Genomic DNA, 23137 nt, shown 5'->3' with positions numbered 1-23137 from the left:
GAACGCGAGCACTCTGTTAGCTCTGTCTGAATGCGGATTTTTTGCATAGTGCTTTGGATTTGCAGAATAAACAGTGCCCTTGGGTATATTCTCTTTGTCCTGTTTTGTTACAACATTGATACCATAGAGCAGGGGGCAGGGGTGGCGAACCTGACCCATGGATAGCCGCTGTGGGCGGGGTTTTTGGGATGACCTCTCAATGAGCCAATAATTGTGGGTCCCCAGGACTGGAGAACCACTGATTTATTATTGGGTGACTGATGTAGTGATGGCCTAATGGTTAGGGACGTGCACTTGTAAGCAAAAGGTTGCTGGTTTAATCCCCAGCCGGCAGTGTGCCTTCTCCAGGCACATTAGCTGCCCCCTGCTATGTCATGATGTCACATATGGGTTAAATGCAGGGGACACATTGTGCTGTGGTGTGTCAATGGCAACAAGTTTTGGACTTGCTGAGGAAATGCGACCATCACATAACATATGGTAAGACTACAATTACACTAACTAATTAGTCAGTGCCACCAAGATGAAAAGTACAATCGGCATCCTTTTAACCAAGAGTCAAAACGGCTGCAAAATATATGCATGTACAAAATCATTTGCATATACGTACTAAAATATTTAGAAATCTGTGTGAAGCAATGAGAAATTATGTTCTGTTGCAGAAGTGACATTGTGGTGTGGAGATTACACTTGTTGTTTTACTAATGTTAATTGACATCTGAGAAACTGCAATGGGCTGTCCCCCCATCCTGGGTTGTTCCCTGCCTCGTGCCCATTGCCTCCGGGATAGGCTCCGGACCCCCCGCGACCTAGTAGGATAAGCGGTTTGGAAAATGGATGGATGGATGGACGGACATCTGAGAAATGCTCCAAAGCAATCGAGAAAATCTGTAGTAAGATTTATTGGGCTGCCATCTAACCACCAGATGTCACTGTGAGGCGACATTTCGAACGTTTCGAAAGATCGAATCTTCTTTCCTACCGATTATTTCAACTGCTTCTACCTTCCAAAGCCCCGTTTATAACTTCACTGCAAGCCACGCAGCTAGTTAGTTATTTTTTGTTGGTTATACAGTGTTTCTGTTCCGACGGAACTTCATTTCCTCACATGCGCGCTCTCGGATATTTGAAGACAGAGCGCGGGGTGTGATGGTATATTGGAGGACTGAGCGCCGGAGTACTGACAGGACTCTATCCGGCGCCTCGGTATAGAGCAGTGATTAGAACCTAACCATGGCGGCCACAGGAGGAGGGAAAATCAGAACCAGGAGGTATCACATCGCTTCTAAACCGTACTCAAAAGGTAACCAGGTAAGTTGAACGCGCGGCTTTCGATAACTTAATGTCGTTACGGTCACAGTGGCGTACTTTGGTGGGGACTGCAGCTGTGTCGCTTGTTCTTTTTTCCCGCGGAGACGCGGCGCGGCCTGGTCGTGCCGCTCGGCTTTTCGGGCCTGTGTTCCCTGGCCGACGCGAGCGGCTCGGCTGTCTCGTCGGGGAAGGGATACCGGCCCGGCGACTCTGGAGAAAAACGCCTGTGTTTTAAAGGACGCAGCAGTGTGGCGGTTTTAGCAGCCCCTCTCGGTCTCCGCCGCGGTCGACGTATTTCGAACAGGGGTGCTTGTGCCAGTGTGGCCACGTTAGCCTAGCCTAGCTTAGCCTAGCCTAGCCGCCGGTTGTTCGTCGGGAGTTTGCTCGGACGATGGCGGGTTGTCGACACACCGAGTGGGGAAGTATAGTCGTATGTGAGGGAAACTGGACCGGGTCCAGGCCCCACATGGGTGACGGGATCCGACGGTCCGCAGCCCGGCCCCCACGACATTATTTGACCAGACAGCGAGGCAACCATGGAAACAATTAAACCGGTATAAAAGAGTATAAAACAACGTTAATCTTAAAAATAAACCAGTCATAAGGAAGCGCGGTGTAATGAAGGCCTGTGCACTCGTCCACCTGCGTCGTGTAGTGGTGTCGGTGCTTTTCTGATGGCAATGGGGGAGGTTTATCTGCTCCTCGATCAGCATGTGGTTCGGCGGCTTGGATAGATGTACTGACAGGGACCCCGTAACTGGGTCTAACAGTCGGTCTCTTCCGCTATATTGCTCACAGTTACATGGGGTTTCCTATCTGTGTGCCCTGGTCTGACCCTGTGGTTGTAGCATTCCCTGTAATTAATTCTCGTTACCGGTGTGTCACGCTCGCCACCTTCTTTCAGCTTTGTCCGTGTAACCTAATATTTATTGATCTAAAATCATTGATCTAATGTCGAATTGTTCCTTTCTAACAAGTCGAATAATGCGTCGAAAAACTCAATACATCCTCTTTTTATTGTTACTTTGATATTTAAACACAAAAGATACTGTTGATCACACGTGTCCATCTGTTCCAGTTAAAAAAAAAACATCTGGGTATACGTTGCTGATATGGGGTAAAAAAAACATCTGGATGAAAATTATTTGAATTTTTAGTCATAAATAGGTTATTTTGTTTCGTGTTTCAGCTATATTTGCAAATTGGGTTGAATGAATCCTGATTTGATGTAAAATCACTAAGAGCTTATCGATAACTACTTCCATTCTCTTCAGTACTGCAAGCTGTCCTATCTGGCATCATGTTTAAAGTACCCGGAGCCCGAAATCACTCCTTCACTTACCTGTGAACTAGTCCGGGTTAAATGCCTGTATTTATTTTACCAGACTGTTTTCTGAGTCATACATTACAGGCCTAGTGATCTTTGTCAATGGAATGAATGAGTTTAAAGCACATGTACAACGTTGCATTCAATCTGTGGTTTTTCTTACCTTAAAACACTGAAGTTGTTCACGTTCTGCATCTGATACCTGGCGTAATGGAGACATTTAGGCAAATAGCATTTCTGAAGAACAGGATGGCAGAGCTGCCTCTGGAGGACCTTCGCATTTTGCTGAGGCTTTCCATGCAGAGCGCAGTCCAGCACATTTGTGAAGCAAACCTGTGCATGTTTGTGCACAGTGACTGGCAGCTTGCTGTCCTCACAGACAGTCACTTTAGCCATGAGTGTCATTTTTCTTGTCACAGACTTGTAAGTGGTACTGACCTGGTTTTCCCTGGCCCAGCAAATGTCTTCATCATTCTCACTTCATTGTGCTGCTGGTTCTTGATGGCTATGACTCCATACAAAATCCTCCCTAAAACTTTAAAGGGACAGCAGATGAAATAGTTTGTGGTGAAGGAGGGGAAATGTGCTGATTGTTCATTTTCTCCCCTATTTGCTCCAATCACCATGAAACTTAAAAGCAAACGTATTTACCTTTTGCAGCATGTTCCGAAAATGCCCTTTTGGGTCTTTGCCATGTGGTTGAATGTCTTAATTTCTTGACTGTTCTAGAAGGACTAATTTGTTCATCTTGGTATTTCCCTATTTAGGGGTATTGTAAAATGTCACTTGGATTTGAGGGACTGAAGCATCAGGCACTTCCTCTTTGTTTTGTTTTCCCCCCCATGGCCCCCCTCCTCCTGGCAGCCCAAGCCCCTCGTATGGCTAACGCAAGAGCATTTCTTGTTTGTGTGCAGAGGCAAAGGGTGGGGGTGCGGGTGGAGGAGGGGTTCAGCAGTTTTCCTGAAGATAAGGAGATGTACATTGTGGGGTGCTGATTAGAGTCCACACGCTGGGGGCCTGAGTCGGGGGTGGGGGTTCTCCCCTTTGCCATGTTTTTTTTCCCTTTAAACCATGTCAGTTGCACACCTTCATCCGGTTTATCGTATGTTTGGCAAAGGTCATGCTCTGTGTTGATACCTGAATTGCTGTTTGAAATTTTCAGTTGAGAAGGAGGGTCTTTTTTTTTTTTTTTAAGTTTTGTATTGATTTACTTTTAGTGGGAAATGATCAGAGTGTCTCTTTAATGAACACAGTTAACATGTGAGCATGACTACTTGCCATAGCATGCTGGATATCGCTTCCGGTCGGGAAAGTGTTCCCACAGGCTTACTGGTGGCCTGACGTCGGCATCATTTCCTGAGTGTGTAACGTTACTCAGGTGTCTGTTGGGACACGTTACACGCTGGAATGCAACGGCAGCCCGAATGGTGGCTGGGGTTTCTTTCCTTAAACGTCAGGTCTCCATTAAATAGCATTTCCGTGGGACTCACTGCCGTTCTGAGCGTTTTCTTTGGCTGCCAACTAGCTGAAGTAATCGCTGAGGTGGCAACCCCCTTTTTTAGAGACTCATTCTCCGAGCTGTTGCTGCAAAGGTCTTTGTCATGCGGCTTTGCTCAGGGGGAGACGGGGGGCTCTGTCTCGGTGAGACATTCTGTTGGGGCTTATGGTGGCTTTAAGTGACTACTTTGCCAGGCGACAGGCATGATCGTGACGCACACATACACGGGCTGCTCTCACCTATTAGGGTGTGCTAGTCACATGCTCAAGGCAAGATTCAAGCATCCAGATATGGTGGTGATGTTCACTCTTCATTCACATAGTGTGCTTTGTGGTGATCTCCGGGTGTAGTCCTCGTCTGACCAGTGATCTGCAAGTGAGTCATGCAGCCTGTAGTTGTGACTAAGGTATGGACAGATCAATGCTGTGACGATTCTCCTGAGCTATGAAATGCAGGCATGTTCTGAGGCTCCTTGTCAGTGGTTTCCGGGGCCCTGTGTGAATGCCAGCAGAGCGGCACACTTTCCCCTCTCTCTTGGCGTTGGCTGCATCCATCCTCAAGCTTTTAAAGAGAGAGTTTCTACCTGGTCTACCTCTGAGTTGTTAATCCTTGGGTGTACTCTGGCTGTGTGTGTGTGTGCGCGCTCCACAATGTGTCATGTTTTATTATGGATGATTCTTGGCCTGTTTGTCTCCTTTTAAGTACTGACACCCTCTGCGTAACGACGCTCATCTCGCTCCTCTCTGCTGACCCATAACTGCAGTTATTTTCAGTTCTTCTTGTCCCGTTAGCTTTTTTTTTTTTTTTTTTAAAGCACATACACAGGAAATGGTGAATGAAAAGGAGCTCGGTTTTTCTCTCGGCCCTTTTGCTGTGGAGTTTGATAAGCAGCTCACCTGCTCTGGCGTCTTCCTCCCAGCGGGGGCTGGTTGTCTCTCTCCACTGACTGTCTCCTCCCCATTGGCCCGCAGCATTCAGGCCTGATCAGCCGAGTTACAGATACAGTGAAGAGCATCGTTCCCTCCTGGCTGCAGAAGTACTTCAGGAATGGGGAGGCTGGCGGTGGGGATGGGAGCACGCTGGGGGGCCCCCCCGCCCAGGACACTCCCACTGAAAACTGCGAGCGGGACAGTCCTGTCATGGATGGACGAGGCACTCCGGAGCCCAGCACGAGCGGCGCAGGTGAGCATAGTTTTAATACCGAAGCGGCATGTTTATGAAATGTTGCAGTTACAAGTGTTACAATGGCATGTTTTACCGGAGGCCCTGGGTCTGCCCCTCACCTTCCTGGTACGGCACGTCACCTTAGCCAGAATGCTGCCATCTGCTGGCTTCCATCTGCAGCTCAGTACAGGATGTTCACAAACATTTTATTGGTTGATGTAACCCAGGAATCTGCCTTTTCCTTTCCAGAGCCCTCGACCAGTAGGTCAGCTCTCAATTTCCAGGACGTCCTGGCCAGACCCCCCCTGAGTCGCTCCCACCTGCACTTCTCTGCATTAGATGGCTCCCCTGCACCTCTCGCCCAACCCTCGACATCATCCACGCCCTTTCCCGGGGGCCCATTCACCCAACCCTCCACGTCCTCGGCCCCCTTCCCGGTCACCCCCTTCACGCACCCCTCCACGTCTGTCACATCCTTCCCTGGGGGCCCGTCCAGCTTCTCCCTGGTAAAGGAGATCAAGGATTCTGCCTCCCAGCACGAAGATGACAACATCTCTACCACGAGTGGATTCTCGTCACGTGCATCAGATAAAGGTGGGTCCTTAACGGTGTGGGGGTAACACAGGACCCTGTGGGTGTAGCTCTGCCATGGTGGGAGAGCGACGAGTCACTGCCCTGTTGTGTCCCCTTGCAGACATGACCACCTCCAAACCCGTGCCCCTCCCTCTGCTGTGGTCCCCAGAGAATGAGCGCACGCATGCTGCCCCCCCGCCGGCCCAGCCCGCACTGAAAAAGCCCGCCTTCAACCTATCTGTGTTCGGGACGTCCTCCGCCGTAAGTGTGACCGCTGCATTTGCTTCTTTTCAGTTCTCAGTGCTGATGATTTTGGAGGAAATTGATCTGCATTAACCTAAAGGGTGCTGGCTATCGGCATATTACAGCTGAATGCCAAAAACCAAAGAGACGTAATGATCCTGCTTGTTACCCAGTTAGTTTTATTAGCTGCTGGTTATTTTGTTAAGTGTCGGCTAGGCCTGTCAGCTAGGCTAGCCATGCTGTTTTTGCAGATTCTCTCTTAAAGTGAGAAAGGTGTTTGTACTGCATAGCCAACAGGCAATGACTGTGACATAAGCGTATGGGTGAAATATGAGTGTGACGCTCCTGTTAAACTGTCTTCGCCACTGGGCAAAAGTTCGGCCTCTTGCTCAGTGCAGCTATCACGGCAGCTCCTGTGTGACCTGTGTCTCTGAGCAGCACGGGGGTGATTATCTGCGATTATCCTCGCAGCGTTCTACTGCCTGTGCCCTGCTTATCGGGCCGTACTTGGCTCCCGCCGTGTGGGTTTCCCACATTCGGGGGCTTGGTGCAGCCAAGGGGATGTGTAGCCCATTGTCGACGCAGCAGCTGTTGAGTGTCCAGATCCCCCTTGAGGGGGCCCCTTGTGCAGCCTGAATGAATTGTTACTGTAATCGCACATGCTGTGTGCTGATCAGTAAGGCTGAATGAGAGTGGCGTGCTGCTCTGTAGCCTCTCACTGTCTGCACACAGCTTGGTCACCACCGGCCATTGACCTTGGGTCCCTTTGGTCAAGCCCTGACTGATCTCTGTCATTGATGTGGTTATCGCCCTACTCTTCATAACTGTGGTGTTTCCTTTTGCCTGATATCCAGTCCTTGATGAACAGCTCTGCGCTGAACTCCAGCCAGCTTGGCGACTCCCCCTTCTACCCAGGCAAGACCACCTATGGGGGGGCGGCAGCTGCCCGTTCCAGCGCCCGCGTGCGTCCCGGCACCCCCTACCAGGTGGGTGTCTCTCTTCTGAGGACCTTCCAACTGGACAGTGCGGAGCCCCTCGGCTCTGGTTGCCCGTTTCTTTAAATCGGGCTCCTCCTGCCTTCCCCTTTCTCACCCAATGGCTACCGTCTGACTCTATCCCAGGTTCTGCGGGTAGGACTACAGCAGTCCTGTCTGGCCAGAGGTATGTGGCCCCCCCGGTGCTGTAGACCAGCAGGATGGCCATGTTTCCACGCTAAGAGCCGGTTCTGCAGATTTGTGCCTGTGCTCTGAGGTCCCCCAAACGGAATCGGACTGCGTGGTTGTGGGCCGTGATGGCATGGCGGCTGCTTTGGGGGGGTCTTGTAGTGGGGAGTTATACTTGCTATGCAGTCATCAGGCAAAGAGGGACAGGAGAGTCAGCCCTCAGAGTGCTTTTCTTCTGTGGCAGCGAAGTGGGCGGGAATGTCGGCTTTGGCACTAAATGACCCTCTCCCCCGCCTCCTGCCCTGCCAGGCTCCGGTGAAGAGGCAGATTAAGGCCAAGCCAGCGGGGGGCCAAGCGTGCGGGGTGACCAGCGCCACAGCCAGACGCATCCTGCTGTCCCTGGAGCGCATGTCCAGCCCACTAGCGGTGAGTGTCCCTCCTTGCCTGTGGCTTTGGGGGGGGCCCCGGATGGTGATGTTGGGCCAGTGTACGTGACCCGAGACTGCGGTTCGCTCATGTGCTCCCACAGCTGTTCCTGGACTGTCGTTCTGTCCCATGGAGCTGTAGATGTAGCGCTCTGTCGCAGCATAAATCTGCACGTGTGTCGGCCCTCTCTGTGCCCAGGGCGCCCCTGCATAGTCGTTTGACGGCACTGACTGCTCTTACTTCACAGGATGCTAAGAGAATCCCGTCGTCTGTTTCCTCGCCATTGTCGACGGTAAGTAGGTGGCCCCTTCGTTAAGACCTTTCGTTCCCAGGGGTTGGGAGCTGCGTGCTTCTCCTCATGCCTTCCTGTCCTCCTTTGTCCTGCAGTCCCTGGATAGACCTGATCTGGACGCCTTTCCCTCCCAGTCGAAGAGGAAGAAGGTAGGCTGTGATCCACACAAGTCTGCTGCCGCCTCCTGGCCGATGCGCCTCCTGATGCCGGTTTGGGAGACAGTCTGTCATTGTGGGGCCTGGCAGCTGCCCCGCCCCCCCCCCCCCCCCAGTCCATATGCACACGCTCATGTCGGATCCACCACAGCTGTCGACAGCTCTGTAATTCCCCACAATGCCCCATTTGAGAGCAGTCGGCAGCCCTGGGGCGGGACGGGGGTCCTTCTGAAATGTCTGCGCCAAGGCTCCTCTGAGCTGTAACTGTCTGCTTTGTGCCCCCCCCCATGCAGGTGGATTCCCCGCTACCCCCTGTGCAGAGGCTTATGGTCCCCGTTACAGCTGTGGGGAGCCGCCCGGTGTCCTTCAGGCCGTCGCTGACCCCCAGTGGCAGTCAGAGCCGCGTGTTGGACAGGAGGAGCGTCAGGGACACAGTGCGTCACCCCCTCGCGCACACGCACCCTCACACGCCAACGTGTGCTGCCTGCCTGTCCCCTTCTGTCCAGCCTTGCCATACATATACTCCTGGAGCCTGGCCCCGGCAGCCTGAAAGCTGATCACGCTGGCTGGTGGTTTTTAATAGCAGATGTGCCCCACACCTTTGGCAGGATGTTCTCGCTGAGACCTTTGTGAAGTGCGAGCACCTGTTCCTGTTTACCTCTAATTCTGCTGCCCCCTGGCTGGCAGAGCCCCTGCTGAAATGTCCTACTGCTGCCATTATGCTCCCCCAAATCAGCCGGGCCTCAGTATAGTCAGATGTGGCCCTGGTATGTGGGTTCTAACAGTGCTGAGGCTTGCTGGTACTCTTGCCACCACTGCCCCCCACAGGCCATGAGAGGCCGTAGCCGCCGTCTGTGGATTGCATTTCCTCATCTCTTTCTTTGTTGCTGCCCTTTCTCCCCTTCTACAGCTTGCTGGTCCATCCACCCTGAGCGACATCTCTGAAGCCCCACGAAGGTGAGTCCCTTTTGCCCACCGTGTTCAGTCCCCAGGCTGCATGCTCAGCACTGCAGCATTCAGTTCAGTGCACAGCTGTTTATGTTATTAGTGTCCTATCGGGTAACAGCTGGGTGTGTTGACTAGGAAGGAAAATAACAAGTAAAGCTAAATCGAGTGTAGTTAAGCATTGGCATTTGGAACCGTTAAGCTAAAACTCTCTGTTGTCCCCCCCCCAGCACCAGCAGCTTCGCGTACCCCCTTTCCAGCACCCCCATGGCCAACAGCAATGGCGGAGCTGGTGGCAAAATGAAACGAGAGAGGACAACTCGGCCTTCCTCTAGGCGCTCTGATGAGGAGGTGAGCTGCCCCCCCCCCACGCCCGATCAGCGCTGCATGCCCGCAGTGTCGTTGGGCTGGTCACTGTTTGCATCGCAGGCGTGGATGTTCAAACACTGCTCACTGGAACCCTGAGCGTGTGTCACTTGACTAAACAAACGCACACCACCGACCGGACTGGATTTGGCGCTAAAAGGAGCTGTTGGTGTTAAGGTGGCCGTTTGCTTTAAACTACATCCAGACGAAACGAAATCGAACGCGTGAGTGAGAACGATGTGTGACATGCTTAAAACGAAGCCGGCAGCTTCTTCATTCTGTACCATGACTCCAGACGGCGCAGAATGTTTTTGATTTAGCAGACCCACATACAGAGTGCGGATAAACACATTGTGTGCGAGTCATTTTAATAACGATGACGGCTCGTTTTTAAAATGGATGTTGCTCTTTATTAGAAGCCACGGGTGATTTAAGACTGGCAGAGGCTCAGACGGGGAAAGCCGAGAATTCCCACAACACTCAGTCACACGCTAACGAAACACGCATTCCACAGCAGACATTTACACGGTCACGAAATTTGCAGTTTACACACATTCACATAATTTAAATTGCCGTGCGAAGCGTGCCAGAAACTACATGGTTAATCCTGCTGACCGGCCTGTGGCATTCATGTCAGCCAGTCGTGGACGGCAGGTGGGATCGGAGCGAACGACAGGGGTAGTATACTCAAATGGTGATCAAGGCAGTGATCACGCGTCATACAATACTGTATTGCCAAAACCATGTCGATTCCGTCGATTATCTGAACCGCCGTTCAGAGCCACCCCAGGGAAGAGTGGGAAGCGTTAGCAGACTTTCGGGCGTGATGAAGGCCTGGTGGGCGGGGCTGTGTCCATGCCGCTGTCCGGCCTCCCTCACTGTTCTCCTGGCCCCATTTCCCAGGTCACCGTGGAGCCCAAGCTGCCAGCCGTCTCCCTCCCCATCAGCACCTTCTCCCTGCCCACCTTCAGCTTCTCCTCCCCGCCTACCACCACCTCCAGTGCCGCGCCCATCACCCCGGCCCCCAGCACACCTCTCACTAGCAAGGTAGAGCGAGGTGCCTCTTGTGGAGCTCATAGCTTTCTCTCTGAGAGTTTGCATTCCGCTTAGCTTGTTTTGCCCAGATTCCAAGTGACCCCTTTCTGGTTTGGGTTTTTTTTCTCCCTCCTCCCAGCTCATCCCCCTGTCGTCCAATCCTCCCTTCACCTTCTCCTCTCCCATCGTCAAAGCGGCAGCCTCCAGCCCACCGGTGCTCTCTCCCTCTGCGGTAAGTGCGGAACGAGGCAGCCAGTCAGCGGGCCGCCTGGTTCGCTTTGCTCCTCCGCCAGCCGTGTACCTGTGGCACCTGCTGCCGCCAGCAGTGGATTAAATAGGCCCTGGAGCTGAGGCTTGCTGGGGAGCAGGAGATGTGTGTGTGAAGATGTCTGATCTTCTGTGTGTAGGGACACGGCAGGCTTCAGCAATGTGTTTATTATCCACCCCCCCCCCCTTCCTTCCCCACAGTCCGGATTTACCTTCAGCGCTCCGGTTCTGAAAAGCGCCCCCGCTAACATCAATGGAAAGACACTGGTGTCGCCAGGTGAGCCTGTCGGGTCAGAGGTGGTGTGTAGCCTTAAATCTGGCGCCTTGCCTTCCCTGCTGTAACCCGTGCCAACCGCCTCGTGTCTCTGCAGCGAAGTCTTCGCCCCCGGGGGGCCCCGCAGCCTGCGAGCAGTTTGAGGGACCCTTTAAACCTGCCAAGGTTCTAAAGCAGGGCAGCGTGCTAGACATCCTCAGGGGACCAGGTAAGGGCCGGCCTTCTCCCGGGAGGCCTGTGAACGTTGTTCTAAAGTTCTAAGTGCTTTGGTTATGCCCATGCCAGCTGGTCAGAATAAGAGTGGGCCAGCATGGTGGCTCAGTAGGTAGGTGTGTGTCTTTTTGCCCTGTGTTGTTCAGGCCTTCTGTCCAGGTCACCCCTGCTTTCATGCCCCTTCTTCCTGCATTTGTTCCCTACTCGGGTGGATGGTTTGGGGTAGTGTTCCTCTGAGTCATTTCAGCCCTCCCTGCTTCACCCCTAGGGTTCTCCTCATCTCCCCCGACCGCTCGGAGCTCCCCAGGCCCCGACGCATCTGTTCAGGATGGAGCTTCTGCCCCCAGCATCGGATTCGGCATCAGACCTCCGCCGGGTAGCTGGAGCTGCGGCACATGCCTGGTGCAGAACGGCGCGTCAGACAGCAAGTGCGCAGCCTGTGGCGCGGCCCGGCCCAGCATGGACTCCTCGGCCCTGCCTCAGCAGGACGGGCAGGCCTCCGCGCCCTCGTCCTCCTCAGCTGGCTTCGGGGCCTTGTTCGCTCCCCCGGCGGGGAGCTGGGAGTGCGATACGTGCCTGGTGCAAAACAAGCCCGACGTGGTCAGATGTGTGGCCTGTGAGACGGCCAAGCCTGGGACTGGAGTGAAGCCCAGCCTGACCCTGCCTGCCTTCACAGAGGCCCAGGCTTCTCCCGCCAGCACCTCCACTGCCTCCACCCCCGCTATCTTTTCCTCCATTACCGCTGCTGCCACCACCTCCGCGCCTTCGGGATTCGCAGGCTTCGGAAACAAGTTCAAAAAAGCAGAAGGGTCGTGGGAATGTGAGACGTGCATGGTGGAGAACAAGGCCCAGGATGCCACCTGTGTGGCTTGCCAGAGCCAGAAGCCAGGTGGGTCTTCCTGTTCCCTCTGGGGGGGCTGCTGTCTGTTTTATTTCTGTCTGTAAGTCAAGCTGATGGTGCGTTTTTAATTTTAAGCCATGCGGAGATAGATTTTCATTACGGATAATCCCACACGGCCAGCACTATTTATTGGCTACATTGACTGCCGATTAAACCCGTTTTTAACACTAAGAAAACATTGCCAGGTTCATACCCAGGCCTGTATGATGCAATCTCGCATTTCAGACCAGATTTGCGGGGAGCCTCTGTGGTTGTTAAAAGTGCTCCGTAGCTTTGGGGGAAAAAAATCTTTGCATGCTTCTTTATTCTCGATACCGGGGCTTGATGATTAATGGCCGAAGTCCTGATACAAATTAAATTTCATGGGAATTTCTGTCCATCTGACAGAGTTTTAAAGGGGAGTTTTCTCCTCCTTGGACTTGATCCCGATTTGTGGGGATTTAGATTTCAATTATGAGGTCAGATATTTTATCACTTGCTTCAAAGATGGTGAAATCCCACCTGTTGTGAAATGTCACATGCCAGTTGTTGGGTTATAAGAATGTGGTTTTGAAGTGTTTTGGAGCCGTGTGCTTCAGCTGGTTATGGATATTGGTTATATTCTGTATTGTGATTATGCAAATATTCAGTAATGTCCCACTGCCACCATCCTATCAGGGGGAGCTGCTGCTAGCATTGCACCCTCGTCTGCAGCTGGCAGCACCCCAGCGCCCACAGGGGGCGCACTCCCAGGCTTCGGGGACAAGTTCAAGAAGCCGGAAGGCAGCTGGGACTGCGAGGTGTGCCTAGTGCAGAACAAGGCTGACGCCTTGCAGTGTGTGGCCTGCCAGTCCAGCAAACCCGGAGCTAGCTTGCCACCTAAAGGTACGGCAGTGAATTGCACCCCGGACACAGCTGGAAGGCAGTGATCGCAGCCTCGTCTTATGGATAAAGCAGTATCAGTACTGCAGTTCATGATTTATATTGTGTCAGTTTTTCATTGGTATTTTGAACCTTTGCTTCAATTTTTATTAGCGTTGTAGTACTGCTTAACAATTACAGAAGTTTTATTTTCAGACTTTTTTTTCCAGCATTTACTGAATAAATTATGCCATTTATGTAGCTTATGCTAAGTCCACTGCAGTGCAGTGAAGTATCTAACTGTTACAATGCAAGTCAAATGTCCCCCACATTTGTGGTTTTCAATACAGAAATGTACACTTTATGTATTCACTAAGAAATGTATAGTTTATGCAACTGGGAGTTAACATGCGTGACAATTTTAACTACCATGGATGAGTCAGCATCTTGAATAAAGGCAGTTAATGCTTGTTAATTAAATTAGTTTGGTTTCAAATTTATGAGTACCATTATTTCAGTATTGCAGTGTTTAACCATCAGGGTACGATAGTGATATTACATCATAATATAGAGTCGTGCTGAATGTTCTGTCATGGGCGACATGCAGCCATCTGACTGGGGGAGCAGTTCATCCCGTTCCCTACTGACCGCTGTGGATACTCTCCCCCCCCCCCAGGTTTTGATTCTGCTGCTTCTGCTCCGCCTTCATTCAAGTTTGGCCTCCCTTCCTCTTCCTCGTCCAGCACAAACTCCACCTCTTCTTCCACCACCAGTAGCTCTGGTGGATTCAAGTTTGCAAATCCCACCTTAGGGGGCTTCAAATTCAGTGCCCCGCCAGAGGGCTTCAAGTTCGGATCCCCTTCCTCAACAGCAAAGACTGAGGAAGGCAAGAAGGATGATCCCCAAGGTGGTGGGTTTAAGTTCAGTTTTGGCTCCAGCGGTGACGGTAAGGAGGGCCCAACAGAAGGCTTCTCCTTTGGTCTGGCCAAAGCGGATGAGAAGGGCACCTTCAGCTTCTCCACCCTCAAGGGCAAGTCGGGGTCCCCTGACGAGGCCAGCTCTACTGAGACCAAGCCTGCCACCTCCTTTATGTTCGGGAAATCCGTGGATGTAGAGCCCGTCAAAGATCAGGCACAGGCGGCATCTCTGTTTGGCCAGGCAGCCGAGACAAGCCAGGGAGGAGTCAGGGTGACCGCCCCCGCACCGGGCTCCACCCCCACATTCAGCTTCGGGAAGGCCGAGGACAAGCAGGAGCCTGGAGTCCCTTCTGCTGGCTTTCTGTTCAGCAAATCCAAGGAGAATCCCACCCCCTCACTGGGCTTCTCTTTCAACAAGCCAGACCCCCCAAAGGAGCAGCCCAAGCCATCCTTCAGCTTTGGGGTGGCGTCTGCAGGTGAGCGTTGGGCTCCCCGTCTCTCTGTATTCCAGCCCCCAGGTTTTGCTCGTGATCTAACATTTTTTTTGTTTTTCTTTCCCCCACCTTCCATTTAGATTCAGGAGCATCAAAGTCAGCTTTTGGGTTCACGGCGGGGTCCACTACCACTGCCACATCTGCCTCCTCTGCCTCTACCACCCCGGCCCCCAGCCTATTTGGGGCCAGCAGCACACCGGCCTCCTCTGCCTCTACCACCCAGGCCCCCAGCCTATTTGGGGCCAGCAGCACACCGGCCTCCTCTGCCTCTACCACCCAGGCCCCCAGCCTATTTGGGGCCAGCAGCACACCGGCCTCCTCTGCCTCTACCACCCAGGCCCCCAGCCTATTTGGGGCCAGCAGCACACCGGCCTCCTCTGCCTCTACCACCCAGGCCCCCAGCCTATTTGGGGCCGGCAGCACACCGGCCTCCTCTGCCTCTACCACCCAGGCCCCCAGCCTATTTGGGGCCGGCAGCACACCGGCCTCCTCTGCCTCTACCACCCAGGCCCCCAGCCTATTTGGGGCCAGCACAAAACCTGCCTCTACTACCCCAGCTCCCAGCTTATTTGGGGCCAGCAGCACTCCTGCCCCGGCTCCTGTTCCAAGCAGTAACCCAGGCCCTTTCCTATTCGGACAGTGTGTCTCCACAGAGACACCTCCTGCTAAGACCTTTGTGTTTGGTCAGCAACAGGACCTCAGTCCTATGCAGGCCACTCCCCAGAACACCCCTGCCGCTCCCACCTCAGCACAGCCCTTCGTCTTCGGCTCAGGGGCACAAACGGCTGTTCCATCGTTCAACTTTGGAGCCGCTGCACCCTCTGCAGGCAGTTCCACTGGTGAGTTTGGGTCTCTCTCACATACCACATGAGTATTTTCCAGTGTCGCATCCCTCCAGTACGTGTTGTTTTATTCCCACCTGTAAAAATGCCCAGGTGACATTTGACCCCTGACCTTTCCCTCCTAGTGCCCGGTCAGTCCAGCTCCCCGTTTGTTTTCTCTTCGGCTACTGCATCCTCGGCGACCCCGGCTGGCTCATCGTTCGGTCTTGGACAGACGCTCTCTTTCGGCCAGGGCTCCAGCCAGCCTGGTGCCCCTGCCTTCGGCTCTGCAGCTCCATCCCTTTTCTCGGCCCCAGTCTCCCAGCCCCCCAGCTTCGGGGCGCAGCCTAGCGCCAACCCCGCCCCCATGTTTGGCCAACCGGCCAGCGCCAACCCAACTTTCGGATCGACGACTGCCTCCTCAGGTTCAGGTGGGTGTGGAAGCAGACCGACGTCATCAGACGATTTTCTGTAAAACTGATTCACTGTGTAGGTGCAGCTGGCTGATTGGGCTGCAGTCGTACTGGATTCCTGTGCCGTTACTCCTGTGCGCTCTTGCATATCCTTCGTGTCCCATTTGATCACCTTTGGGCCCATTGTTTCTCACAGTGGGAGGCTTCCAGTTTGGTGGCTCCGGCACTTTCGGAGCCTCCAGTAGCAGTACTGGAGTCTTTACTTTTGGTGGTGTCGGGGCCTCTGCTTCCGCCTCTGCTGCCCCTGCCACCCAGCCCCCCGCACCCACTGGAGGGTTCAACTTCAGCGTACGGCCCACTTTCAACATTGGGTAAGATGGCTTCTCCGTTATTAATGAGGGCTGATGCTCATTGGTGGCTGGGTTTGGTCTTTAACATCCTGCGGTCTTGTCTTAACAGGTCGGCGAAAAGCCCCGCATCAGCTTCTGCCCCAGGGTCCCACTCGATCTCCGGGCGGAAGATCAAAACCGCAGTCCGCCGCCGGAAATAGGGATCCTTGCCACGAGCGACAGCGACGTCCCTTCTGCCCCACGAAGAGGAGGCACTCTGAAGGGGCTCCTCCCTGGAAAATGTGCCTCTTTGGTGGGGGGGGCGTCGCTTTTTTTGGCATTCATGTTCCTGAACTGAAAGGAGATGGTGGAGGGGCCTGGGACAGGAGGACAAGTGAAACTTCGCAAATCCAGTTAAGAAAAACACTCAATCAGGCCATGGGCCGACGGCGAGAGTCCCGTCTTTTAGGCAATGGCAGTGTCAGCTATGGCTCAAGCATGGCTTTTTCTAATAAAAGAGAAACCACAAGTAGAAAATTCCTGTCGATGCGTTTTAATCACTGCGCTGCAGCCTCTGCAGAATGTCTGGCTTGACCTCACTGTCACGGGTCTGAGACTGGGCCGTGTTCTTGTCCCCCCCCCCGTTCCCCCTAGCAGCCTGCTGATGACTGTGAGTGCGTGTAGAGTGTAGAGCGTGCACTGTTGGACTGACTGAGACTGAGAGCATTTGAATGTGGTTTTTTTTTTGGGGGGGGTGGGCTGCATCGGGTGCAGGGCAGCCTGGACAGCAGAAGCCCTCGACTTGACTTTGTAAATCTATAGTTCCATATGATTGCTTTTCCTTCCCCTTTTCTTGCTATTCCTTTCTCTCTCTAATTCACCTTTGAGTATTTTATTATAAACATGTAAATACCGTTTCATTTCTCTTGGCTATCTAAATCTGTGAACTTGAATTTTTTTTTGTGAGTGTTAAAGCGATTTTCTCTTTTTGGCATTTGTCTTTAGATTTTATTATGTAAATCCCTTTATTCAAAGTTGCCTGAATCCATTTAAAATAAACAAATGCAAATTGGGAATCCTTTGAAAACTAAAGGTATATTGGCTTTTCTGATCCACTTCTGTTTGGACCAAAACCAGTATTGTACAAAGTGTTAAATATATATTTTTTTATCTTTTGTTTAAATGGACTATGGTGACTTTGGATAATAAGGAAGACAATTTAATATTAAAAGCCATGATTATTACTGGGTGAATGACAAAGTAAAAACCATGGGCTAAATTGCCATCAATAAAATTATGAATTGAAAATTCCATGTTTTCACATTGAGTCCATTAAAATTCCATATATCCATGCATCCATTTTCCATATCTGCGCCACTGGGGACCCTGGAACTTAGGAAAAGATTGGGCACCATGCATGGGGACAGTGGAAGACGTGGCACTGGTCCCCTTAAGCTGAATTGGTCCCCCGTCTGCCCTCAGATGTTCTTTGGCCTTGAGTGATGTCAGTCATTTGTGGTTTTTGTTCAATACCTGCTGTGCATTAGAGGACTGGGTGATCTGTCTATTGGTGTACTGGGGAGAGACCTGCCAGTCCTATGCAGAGATATAATGGTTTTCATTTTCATGCTTGGGTGCAGTTTAGGGACAGCAGGGAAAACAATTTGTTTTTAAATTAGTAGTGGTGCAACGATTCATTTCCTCGATGCTTGGAGCAGAAATCTGTAAATTCAACTGCATGGATCCTAAAATTACATTTTAAAACTCAGAATCATTAAACTAAAATCAAACTTAAACTTGTAATTACCATTTTTAAAATTGAATTGAAAAAAACAGTGATATTTCAGTGTTTCATATATAGTAGTAGAAGAAAAAAACATTTACCTCAAAAATAGGACCTTCCTGAAATAAAATGCTTACAACACCCAAACAACTCGCAGGACAGGACATGCACAAACATGGTTTGGTTTAAATCTTGACAGTCACGAGATACTAACCGAAGGACCGATTTCTGAAAGTCTGTTACATGGATAAACTCGAATTGTAAAAATAAACTTGCACTCGCAGAATTGCTAATGTGGGTTTCCCTTGGTATAAGTACAGGTCCCGTTTGACCTATACTGGAGGTCTTTTGAAAGTTCTAACCAGTGGGGACAATTGATATGCATCTCGTCTTGATTAGTTCAGTGATGGCAACGTTTGGTCACCTTTAGCCAAGCCCGGTCCAGTTTATCTAGTCTTGAAAACTGCAAAGAAAAGTATAAAAAGTGCTTTATCAGTGTTTAATTGTAGCTTATTTTCTGCTTAAACCCATCCCTGGATTTGTGTCCTTGTATCCAAGCAGCACCATGAAACTCTTCTGCAGTCTAGCTTTAAAATACGCCATTGAACTTGTCTTTTTACTGGGTATTTGTGTGGTCAAGTCTGTCAAAGGAGAGGGTTGGTAGTACCTGTGTTATGAGGTAGTTGGTTGAAAACCATTCAATGACCGAAACGTGTTGATCCATATGAGGGCTTATTTTGTTCAGTAGGCCAAGAGCTGCACATTGAACGCGGCGAATCGTGTTTATGTACAGTATACATGCCTTTTTTTGGTGAAGACATAATCCAAACGAAATCCGCCCAGTTATCCAGTTAACCAAGAAGCTTTGCTTTGTGAAACACCCCGCAGCATTACATTAAATCATAATAAGATTGATTGTCAGCCCTATTGTTTATAATAAAACTGCAAACCAAGAAAAAGGCAATGTTTCTATTTAACACAACATAAGAGATTTTTATTTATACATTTGTAAATATATATGTAAAATAAAACTTCAATGATAAGACCTAGCTATTCTTGGTTTGAATATTCTAGTAAAATATTCATAATTGCGCGATTCACTCAAGAAAAGCCAACAGATAGTCTTGGCCTTATCAGCTACTCTTTCTCTGTGGTGTAATTCATTTGGAAACCTAACTTTTCCGAAATTGCTGATTTAAGTGATGTGGGAGGGTCTTTGAGCTTTGCAGTTATAACCAGCACTAACCCTAACCAACTCAGTCGCAATAGGCATATTTTCTGTGTTTAACATCTACTGAATTTTTGTTCCGTCTGTGTCAAGAAATGTGGTCATTTGTCTCATTGTGGATTTCATAACAGAAATTAATGTAAGTAAATGGTACACGACCAATACACTACTAATGCAGCCCCAATCCCGAGTGAATCACCCACAGACCACCATGGTACATCATGGGTACAAGCGAAGAAGGGTTTTTTACCCTTGTCAGACCCGTGTGATGGCTTGTGTGGAGGTGCCAAGGAGCCCAGGACGTCATGACAAGCGAGATAACTACAGAAGTGCCTTGTCTCCCCTAATACCCTTAAGGTGCCAGAAATCCCTGTTAGACATGAAGTAGGATGTGCCGCAGGTTAATATCCATGCTATGACAGTCGGACATATCTCGGAAAACTATTTACGAGAAGTTGGTGATGGTGGAAAATCAAATCAGCACTAGACATGTTATTCAAGATGGCATCATCTGCATCCAAAGAAGAACAGGAAGCAGGCAGTTGGTGGTATCGTGCAACTGCAGACCACTGCTTTTATACACAGCTTGCATTATCCCTTGGTCAGGTCACCTGGGCCAATAAAAGACGTATCTGTAGCAGGACAGACGGCATTTTTTTGGCTGGCCTTGTATAAGGAGGTCTGATCCTACTGTCAGACCTGTCCAGAGTGCCAGAAGACCAGTGCTGTACCACATTCTCATTGGGTCCCTCTCCAATCCATGCCAGTTACCACCACTCTGTTTAAGAAGATTGCAGTGAATAATGTGGGATCAGTGGAGAGAATTAAAGTAGATTCTGGTTGTGTGTCATTATGCTACTGATTTCCCAGAAGCCTTTACCTTGAGAACTGTCATCACTCCTAAGCTAGTCATTGGCTGGTCCAGCTCTTTACTCAGTCGAGCTTTTCAAAAGAAATACTCATTGACCGGGGGACTAACTTGTCCTTACAGCTAAAGGGACAGCTTTGCAAAAAGATGGGAACTAAGACTCTGAAGAATTCACCTTGCTACCCCCAAAACAGCAGTTTAGTTCAGATATTTAATGAGACCTTGAAAAAGATGTTGCGGAAGTTTATCACGGATACTGATCAGGAATAGGATAAGTGGCATCCTTATCCTCTGTTTGCCTAAAGGGAAATGCAGCAAGCTGCTGGCCTCTTACAATTTGAGCTGCTTTATGTCTGGCCAACATTGGATGACCTTTTGAATGGAGAGCATCATCAAAACATTCCACGGGGCAGAGTGTAGTCTACTACATTCTGCAAATGGGAGACTGGTTACAGAGGTAGCTAGAGGAAGCTCAGATCATCCTTCAAGTGACCCAACAAGCACAAAATACAGTGTGAGTTTGCACCAGGACAGGGGTGTCACAGGAGTGCTGTCCACAGAATTCAAGGATATGTGAGACCATGGGGTGGTGGACAGTGGGGAGGGGCTGGAGCAGTACTGACAGCCTCTGGGTGGGTGACTTTAGGCAGGTATACACACTGGGCAGATGGTTTTTTGCAACCATTCTCCATTCTAGGCCACCAGAAAGATCTCTGGAGGAACTACCCAAAGATGACCCACCAACCTGGAACGTTGTACCTCTGAGTGCTCTGAGGCTGGAACATACAGCTACTCCTAGGAGTCTTACCAGGACCAGGTCTGTGAGCTGTGCTCTTCTTATGTCCTCAAGAGACATGCTGAGAACAAAATGGGTTCGGGCTTGCAGATTCACCCTGAGTTACAGAATTTCTGAGAGCGATCGTGCGCTTTAGTGTTCTTGCACCCTGGCCAGTATGAATGAGTGAAGCGGAAGCTGGTTGAAAAAACAAGACCCACTGAGCCTGTTGAAGCTTTAGTCTTAGTCACTTACCTTCACAAGCAAACTCAAGGTGACTAACTTAAGATGTTTCAGTTCTCAACATTATAATTCTATTCTCCATTTGAGAGGTGTAACTAAACGAAGACACAGCGATGGGCGTTACGGTCCTTTGGGAAGCTCCGTGACCCGAGTGAGAAATGGGGTAGGGACCCCATACACATCATCGAGATGCTGCAGCAGAGCTAATCTGAGCTCCCTCTCCTGCGCATTGGTGGCGTGAAAACAGGGTTAGGGGATGAACCCTGGGACACTGCGGGGTCCTGAAGAGCCTCCACTAATCTGATTATTGACTTGATGAAACTGGTTCTGTTGTTTGTGCAGCATGGCTGCCCGGTAAGTCGGCAGCAAACGGCTGTGCTCTGGCTCGACTCGTCATTCTGTCGTGACAGCGCCGTCCCAAAATTGTTCTGCGTATACTTGCTGAAGCCATGCAAACACAAAACGAATTAGAATTTCCAGACTTCACAAAAAATGCACAAGTCGGTTTACTTAGGCAGACCTTCAGTCCCAACGAATGGATCCAAGAGTAATTTCTCATTTCACATAAAATAACAGTAATGACTGTAGTCATAAGGTCTCACCATGATCTTCCAGCATTTAAAAGGCTTCAGTGAATGAGTGCTGTCTGTGAGAAACAGGGAGTTGAAATACCTTCCTAGTATTTTATAATGGTTAGCAGGAGAGCCTCTGTCTGCTCCCTGCTGCCCACCGGTGGCCTCCTCTGGTCCTCACCACAGATGTGCTAAGAAGGTTTTTCTTCTTCTCCTAGCTTCTACTAGTGAGCTTTTTGCCAAATGGCAAGGCTCACATTGAGCGGCAAAGAAGGTGGAAACTAAAAACCTAAGAGGTAAGCCACTTTAAACCTGAAAAAGTGTACCATATTAATTGTGTTCCCTGGGTTTCAAGGAATACATATGGTTTTATCACCAGTCATCTGCTGCAGACGTTTTGCTGTGTAAGGTGATAACTAAAAAACATCTGACGGCTCTTTTTCAAACTTTGCACAGGCATTGTATGGATGAGGATCTGGAGCTGATTACATTTTGAGACTGATTGCCCCAAAATTGAAGCAGTGCTGCAGAAAAAGGGGCGGTTTTGACATTTTATTACATTAAGCCAGTAACTCAAAAACCATTTGATGGATCTTTTTCAAACTTTGTAGAGGCATCATATGGATACTATCATGCAAACAGGTTAAATTTGAGACAGATTGCCCCGAAATATAAGCAGAACTGCACAGTGAAAAAAGTAGTTGGCCGTAGTAGAGACTTGAACGCTGGTCCTCATGCCACCCCCATTGTGAATGTGATAAGTCAAAAAGTATTTGATGGATATTATTATTATTATTATGCTTCAGGATAAAACGTTACATGGTTTTATTTTTAATACTAATTGTCCTAAGAAATGAAGCCGCAGCAAAGGAAGCATGTAGCAACTGTAGAACACTTTGTCTTGTGAACACAGCAGACAAAGCATCGTATGGATCGTTTTCAAACTTTGCAAACACATATTGGGGGTGACAAGCTGGAAGTGATACAATTTTGAAACAGATCGCCCCAAAATGAAAGCGGAACTGCATAGTAATATTTAAAAAAATGGGTAGTTTTAGACATCTCATCCCGTTTGTAGCGGGATGCCACAGCTGGCTGCAATTTAACCACACACCACCAGGGGGCAATCAGCACCGTGCATGCCAACAGTAACCATGGTTTCCTTACTGTTGGCTTTAAGGGGTGAAAACAGCATAGCGGACAACTCATAATTGCCCCAGTCAGTCCTGTTCAGTGATGTTTAAACCCATTGCAGAGAAGCTAAGAGAGGAGAGGGCCGCAAATGGTGCTGCTATCTGTTTTGTTATGTTTTTAAGCTAATAAAACTTCCCCTGACTCTGATTTTTCCCATATTTCTATCCCTGGAGCCTTATTGCCTGTGACAATAGGCTGAGTTTTGTATTCCATTGCTGTACACTAAGAATAGTAGTAGTATAGTGCTACAATTCATAGTATAGTATAGTATAGTACAGTACAGTGTAGTATAGTGTAGTAGTTATAATAAAGAAGTCTACTCGACTAGTACTGTCAACTATAATTAATTGGAAAGTATTTCTGTTGTCGATGTGACCACATGCTCTAGAGACTAGACAGCCTATAGGTCAGTCTATCTATCTGACAGTCAGGTCAGATTTATTGTAGCGACGACCCATGGCAACGTTAGGAGTCCATAGCAACAGAGGTTCCGGTATCATGATTCAT

General features: G+C 50.0%; 1 protein-coding gene across 3 annotated transcripts; it reads left to right on the top strand.

The window, feature by feature from the left end:
* The first annotated feature begins 1000 nt into the window (after positions 1 to 1000).
* Positions 1001 to 16336, top strand: nup153 (nucleoporin 153). 3 transcript variants are annotated; one of them, XM_048993631.1, is made up of 23 exons: positions 1001 to 1311; positions 5108 to 5318; positions 5550 to 5894; positions 5995 to 6134; positions 6971 to 7102; positions 7589 to 7705; positions 7953 to 7997; positions 8093 to 8146; positions 8446 to 8586; positions 9063 to 9109; positions 9328 to 9448; positions 10367 to 10510; positions 10638 to 10730; positions 10967 to 11042; positions 11137 to 11247; positions 11521 to 12141; positions 12811 to 13017; positions 13670 to 14386; positions 14485 to 14544; positions 14659 to 15243; positions 15372 to 15656; positions 15835 to 16009; positions 16098 to 16336. In XM_048993631.1, exons 1-23 carry the CDS (start codon positions 1234 to 1236, stop codon positions 16186 to 16188), a joined length of 4596 nt encoding a protein of 1531 aa, XP_048849588.1. In that variant the 5' UTR covers positions 1001 to 1233; the 3' UTR covers positions 16189 to 16336. The 3 variants fall into 3 exon arrangements, with proteins under 3 accessions (XP_048849588.1, XP_048849587.1, XP_048849586.1); XM_048993630.1 differs by having other exon boundaries at positions 14602 to 15243; XM_048993629.1 differs by having other exon boundaries at positions 1003 to 1311; positions 14485 to 15243.
* Positions 16337 to 23137: the final 6801 nt, after the last annotated feature.

The sequence above is a fragment of the Brienomyrus brachyistius genome, chromosome 23 (genome assembly GCF_023856365.1).
Source record: "Brienomyrus brachyistius isolate T26 chromosome 23, BBRACH_0.4, whole genome shotgun sequence".
Taxonomy (NCBI): Eukaryota; Metazoa; Chordata; class Actinopteri; order Osteoglossiformes; family Mormyridae; genus Brienomyrus; species Brienomyrus brachyistius.
This window is presented reverse-complemented; position numbering and strand designations above follow the sequence as displayed.

Excerpts from the sequence above, each read along its gene's own strand:
- nup153 (XM_048993629.1), top strand. The coding sequence starts at position 1,234 with ATGGCGGCCACAGGAGGAGGGAAAATCAGAACCAGGAGGTATCACATC. Across the intron at positions 1,312-5,107 it reads CGTACTCAAAAGGTAACCAG|CATTCAGGCCTGATCAGCCG; the intron begins GTAAGTTGAACG and ends ATTGGCCCGCAG. Across the intron at positions 12,142-12,810 it reads TTGCCAGAGCCAGAAGCCAG|GGGGAGCTGCTGCTAGCATT; the intron begins GTGGGTCTTCCT and ends CCATCCTATCAG.